This window comes from Pseudophryne corroboree, chromosome 8, assembly GCF_028390025.1.
Source record: "Pseudophryne corroboree isolate aPseCor3 chromosome 8, aPseCor3.hap2, whole genome shotgun sequence".
In the NCBI taxonomy this organism is placed as follows: Eukaryota; Metazoa; Chordata; class Amphibia; order Anura; family Myobatrachidae; genus Pseudophryne; species Pseudophryne corroboree.
In genome coordinates this window covers 267,322,248-267,328,779 of record NC_086451.1, presented here as the reverse complement: position 1 = coordinate 267,328,779, position 6,532 = coordinate 267,322,248, and the positions used below count along the sequence as shown (strand labels likewise).

The 6,532-nt window shown below is 45.3% G+C and overlaps 1 protein-coding gene across 1 annotated transcript in view; it reads left to right on the top strand.

Moving 5' to 3' along the window:
* Positions 1 to 6,062: 6,062 nt before the first annotated feature.
* Positions 6,063 to 6,532, top strand: part of MCTS1 (MCTS1 re-initiation and release factor) — a 139,425-nt gene continuing 138,955 nt past the window's right edge. The window contains exon 1 of the mRNA XM_063937224.1: positions 6,063 to 6,242. Coding sequence (XP_063793294.1) covers positions 6,232 to 6,242 — 11 coding nt within the window. The 5' untranslated portion in view covers positions 6,063 to 6,231. The remainder of the gene's footprint in view (positions 6,243 to 6,532) is intronic.

Sequence of the window (6,532 nt, the reverse complement as noted above, 5' to 3'; positions counted from 1 at the left end):
CATTGGGACCAGTGTTGTCAGGAATATATGTACAACAGCCTTCCACCTTACTAATGTAAACACATGTACCGCCTTTTTCTGCTAGAATCATGTCAAGGGCCATTCTATTTTGAAATGTCATTTGGGAAGTGGCTTCTAGCTGTTCAGCTATACCTTTAAGAGCATCTTTGGTATCATTAACAAATCTTTGTTGATTATAATATATATAATTAATCCAGGCTACGTTTTTATTTACAGTTACTATAGGGAACAATGATTCAAAACCCGCAGCCACCTCATCTCTAGCTTTGAACTCATTTGGAACACCTCTTGGGACCCCTATAGCATCAATGTATACGTGGGGGTCAAAGCTACCTCCTGGGAGTGCTCTTTTCTTTCGATTAGCAGGAGTATTAGAGGGAGGAGTGGGGTCATCGGTGATCATTAGGAGTGGCATTATGACTTTGGCCAGGGCACACTCACCATACCATGGTGTGTCTAATTTAGTTCTAAGCTTCATATCCCCACATATATAATAAATGTCACCTAGTGATCTAGTTTGGTTAACTAAAACAGTTGTTCTTTTATTTGCACAATACCCTGGTGGGAAGGTTTTTAAATTTCTACCTGTGGTAGTGTTAGATGTATAACAGGTATAGTTTCCAGGATATATGGTTATGGTGCTTCCTGGGTTGGGATTTTTTGACAATATGGGATATTCCCTTTTCCACATTTCGCACTGACTGTCATTTGTTTTGGTGTCATTAAAAAGGCTGAAAAAACAATTTTCCTGTTCTAGGGGTATATTAAGGGGCACTGTACCTAGGTGGGGCCTAGATTTGCCACAGACATAACAGTTACTTTTATTATGTTTGCTAGCACTATACTTCATCCATTCTAACCAGAAATTGATGTCAGAGAAACCAGTTTCAATAGCTAGGGTGTCTTTAAAGGTAGGATTGTTAACGGCCATCATATCCTTGAAGGTGGTTATATGAGGTTTCAAGAGGTTGGGGCGTGGTTTAGGGGGCTTGAGCTGGGCATACTTTTCATTGTTAAACATATCCTGTAACAAGAATGGTGTAAGGGATGGGTTTAAAAAAAAGGATTCACCTAGGACATAGGTGCCTGCATCAGTAGACTGGGGATGTTTTATGCTTAATATGAATTTACTATCACATCTGTTTTGTCTATGAAGGGTAAGACGGGTAAGCAGGGACTCACCATATTTGTCTTTTCTTGAGAGAGCCTCTTTGGGCTGGTATCCATAACTATGGCCAGAATTCCATCCCACTGATCCCCAATACGCACATTTATTTCCCCAATATTTACTAGTAACACAAATATAGGCTTCAGTGGGGGTATTACGTGTACCATACTGATCACACTGCCAGGCATAATGTTTGTTAAGACAGGGAGCAATGGTACAGAAATCTATTTTATAGGCGGCAACCTCAGTATTGGAGGAGTTATACCAAAATGTGTAGGTGCCGGATTTTTGTGTAATGTCTACTTCAGCTGTAGCTTGGCAAGTGAGGACCATTAGGATTATCAACATAGTCCCCAGGATAGAGGTAGGGGACAGGTTCCTCATCCTCCTCTGTTCTTCTGTCTTCGCTAGGTGGGAGGTCAGGGCTGTCTGCCCCCGTTTGTACCTCGCTGGAATCACTTGCTTCCCTCTCTAGGTCTGGTCTAGGAATCTTTTTCACTCGGGATGCATGGATCCAGGTGGGGCTTTCCTCTGTCAGGACTGCTGTTCTGGTTACTGCTACGACCTCTGTCTCTGGACCGTAGGTAAAGTCTCCTGGGCTCTTGTTCCTGGGGAGCACCTTCACCACGACTCTGTCTCCGACTTTAAAGGGGTGTGTAGGTTCCTGTGGATTCAAAGGGTTTTTACAAACAACCTCATGTTCAATTTCATTCAGTTTTGTTATCAGGGACCTGACATACTCTTCTCTGATAAGTTCTAGATCTCCCTCCTGTATTACTAATGGTTTCTTAGCCCAAGGTGTAGGGAAGGGCCTACCCATTAATATTTCAAAGGGGGAGTAACCCAAAGTCTTTTGTGGTGTCATTCTAATTTCTGCCAAGATAATGGGAAGGACTTGCTTCCATTTGTGGAAGGTGCCTCCTGTGGCCTTCCTAAGCTTGTCTTTGAGGGTCCTATTCATGCGTTCTACGACCCCTGAACTTTGCGGGTGATACGGGATGTGGAACTTCCATTCCACCTGCAGGGCCTTTACCAAGGCCTGTGTAATTTTTGCTGTAAAGGCGGAGCCTTTATCACTATTGATTTGCAATGGGCACCCCCATCTGGGGATGATTTCCTGAGTTAGGATCCTAGCAACTGTCTTTGCATCCTCAGATTTAGTGGGGAATACCTCTGGCCATCGAGAGAACATGTCTACAATGACCAGGGCATATTCCTGTTTACCAGTACCTGGGATATGGGTGAAGTCAATTTGCAGGTGTGTAAAGGGTGTGGTGGGGTATTCAAGATGCTGATGTTTTGCCTTGTCAGGGTTGTTGGGGTTGTTTCGCAGGCAAGTGATGCATCTACTGACATACTGATCTACTAATGACTTGGCATCCGTGACATAGAAATCATTACGTAAGAGTAAGGTAGTTGTTGCCTTACTGTGGTGTCCTATGCCATGGTAGTGGGCAATAAACAAGGGTGCACTGGACTGGGGTATACAAGGTTTCCCCTCTTTGCAGATTAATCCTGTTTTAGGATTCTTCTGCAAAACTGGGTAAGTCCAGTCAGCTAGGTCGGCATTGGAGGCTGAGGCCTGTAACTGGGTGATCAGGTAATGGTTGTCGAGAGCTGGGGGGGTCATGATGGTCATGTGGGCCTGAGTGATGGGCTGTGAGGCTGCATGTTTGGCAGCAGAGTCAGCAAGGGCATTTCCAAGGGAGACTGCATCCTTCCCCCCGGTGTGTGCCCTGCAATGGAGGATTGCAATGTCAGAGGGTAAGGTTATGGCATGCAGAAGGTCAGAGATGAGTTGGGCATGTGATATGCCTTTTCCATCAGCTCCAAGGAAACCACGGCGTTGCCAAATGACCCCATGGTCATGCACGACGCCGTACCCGTATTTGGAGTCAGTGTAGATGGTGACTGGTTTATTCCGGTAAAGGTGACAAGCCCTTGTGAGAGCAATGAGCTCTGCAGCCTGTGCTGACTGGTAAGGAATGGGCTGTGCTTCCAGAATAATGTCAGGGAGAGTGACAATAGCATAACCCGCTTGGTACGTGGTGTCATTGGGTCTGCTACAGGAACCATCTACAAAAATGACATCCGCGTCGGGGACAGGGACAGGGGACATGTCCAGTCTGGGGGATGTTTCTGACTCAATGGAGGCCGAGCAGTCATGGGGTTGAGGAGGGTGGTCTTCAGGACCTTTGAGCCCCAGTAGAGCGTTGAGAATGGGTGCAGGACCTGAAGAGTTGGTGGCATACTTAATGGTGAGGGAGGGGTTGTTCAAAAGGAGAACCTCATATCCACTGAGGCGCTGAGCTGACATGTGTTGTGTGTGTAACCCTTTTAAAATGGTTAGAACATCATGAGTGGTGTGAAGTATTGTTGTGTGGCCTAGGGTGAGTGTGGTGGCCATTTCAGTTACCATTGCACAGGCTGCAAGTGCCCTGAGGCAAGCAGGCATACCTTGCACAGTGACAGGCATTACTTTGGAAAAAAATGCCACTGGGCGCAACTTTCCTCCATGAAACTGTGTGAGCACCCCCGCCATGGTTTTACAATTGTCCCTTGCAAACAAATGAAAAGGTAGTACATAGTTGGGGAGGCCAAGTGCCGGACTTTTCATTAACATACACTTTAAGCTCTCATATGCAGTTAACATTTCCTGTGACCATTGTACAGTGTTAGGTTTGTCTTTCAGTGTGGCTTGTCTCAAGATGTTATCATAATAGGAACAATCAGATATCCACTGTCTGCAGTAATTTACCATACCCAGAAATGTGTCAACCCTTCTGATTGAAAAGCTGTAGAATATGGGGTCAATCATATTCCCTCGCCTTTTAGTACCCGACTCACAAATTTGGCGGCATCGTAAGTGCGGCTGAGTGCCATACCTACTGTCACCTGCAAGGTCTTTGCAGGGAATAGGATTGACCACTATGTTGGCAATAAAAAAATTATGAGTGATAATAAAGATGCATGGCTATTAGTTAACATGCATGGCTTTACAGTATAGGCATCCAGTATGCAGACTTATTGCAGTGTAGCCACACGGCATTTGTAATTAAATAACTCTCACAACTTCAATATTTTGATTCACGATATCACAGTAATTTGATTATGCTAATATCGGTAGAAACTAGAAAATCTGTTCCACGTAAGTGGGTCCAGGAAAACTGTACCACAATTTTTTTTCTAACCTTGGGAAAGCTTTATGGCCAAACACTTTGATATGTCCTCATTTTGATCTCTCCCTGCCTCAGTTAGGGGGAAATGTATCAAGCCTTATGCTGAGTACACACTAAAACGATGTGTGTACTAGAGATGGCCATTGGTGGGTTACCCATCAATGGTCACAATTAATGGTACGATTGTTGGGTAACCTTGATGGTGTGAAACTATCTGCAAATGAACCATCGATGGTTTCACCCAATGATGGTCACCCCTGCTTTACTATCCATTAAGCTGTGGGCAAATCAGAGCTCATGGGTGGAGCTTCACGAGAGTGTTGGGGGCAGAGCTAAGCTTTGTGTCCCGACACATTGCAAAAAAAAAGAAGAAATAAAAATATTAGGTGGTTGTGTATCATCGATGGCGGGGAACCATCTGGTTCTCCCCATTGATGGAAAAACGATTCTACATCGGCCATAGACCATCAATATTTTTTAAATCATTGATGGACGATGGCCATCCCTAGTGTATATCCGGTGAGCTCGCTAGCAACGGGACCTGGCGGGGTGCCGACATCGGCAAGTGCATACACACTTGCCGATGACGGCGGGGCTGGGGGAGGAGTGGGGCCATGCTGCAATCGGCTGCATGGCATCGCTAGCAACATCTTCAGATTGAGATGCATGTACAGATGGCTGGGGATGTCTGGCTGGGGATGACGCTAGCAACCCGCAGGAGCACGCATCGCTAATAATCTACACATTTGTCATAACGATTGGTCGTTATTGGCACTTTCTTTTCTTGTGTGTACCCAGCTTAATACCCCTTTCACAATGCACAAATAACCCAGTATCGACCCGGCATATTGCCGGGTCGGTGTGTGATGTGAAAGGGGCCATGGTCGAATTCCCGTGTCGCCTGACCTGGTAATTCAACCCGGGAATAAAGCAGTGTTATTCCCGGGTTGAATACCGGATCAGTGGCAGCGTGAACGGGTTCCCGGGTCGATGCGACCCAGGACCCATTCACTACATAGGGAGAGGCAGCACGGACATGAGTTAATCTCCCAGTGCCGCCTCCGTCCCCCCGCCGCTATGGCAACCCGACCCGGCATATTGCCGTGTCAGGAAGCCTGCCATTAGGGTCCAATGCCGCATCCTACCCAGGAAGGACCCGTTTTCAATTCCAGGGTGGGATCCGGCATTTGCGATGTGAAAGGGGTATAAGAGTGGAAAATTGGACAAGTGAAGATGTTTCCCATAGCAACCAACTGGCTAACATTTGATAAGTACATTCTATAAAAGAATAAAATATGACTGCTTGCGATGAGCAACACCACTCTTAAGAAAGCTTGATACATTTCCCCCTTAGTTTTTCCTTGTCTGTCTCGTGTACTTTGTTTTCTCAACATAGCCCCACCATGACTGAATAGTAACTTTTATTATTTAAGTTTTTGGTGTAGTTACCATTTAATTTGAGTCAATATTTACAGGACTAACCTTATAAACAACAGGTAATGTCCCATTTTCCATTCATGTGCTTACCCTATTATTATCTAATTTTGGAAAATTTATTTTATTATAGACGAACTGCCAAAGTGTATTAATTCTCCATAGCAACAACGTTTAGTCCCTGCACTTGTCACCATTTACTTCCGACAAAATAGCTTCCGCCCAAAAAGCCTTAACTTCCGCCCAAAAGGCCGCAACTTCCGCCCTAAATACCTCACTTCCGCCAGGTTGTGCAGCTGCAGGGGTGCGAGCGAGTATAATTTTGTAGCCGGCGTGGTCGGAGGGCCACTGCCAGATACACCCCGGATGTAAACCTGTCCCCTCTCACCCCAATTTCCCATAAGCCACCGGGCCCTTGGAGACAGCAGCATGTTTAAAAAGTAAGTGCTTTACAATCAGATCTACATGTAATGCTGTAATTAAGAAGAATGAATGTGTAATGTCACACACCATGTGTTTCCCTGAGGGTTTTACTCTCATACAGTATACGTCATTAGGGTGTGAGTCAGTGTACATATTTATCTACACAGTCATCCATGCAATTCTGTGGGTTACATGGTGACAGAAGGAAGAGAAGTTTGCTGAATTTGTACATAGATGTGGGGCTGCACATGGAGGATGATCATGAAGCAAATGTACCCAAGTACAGACTACTGAATTAAAATTATAT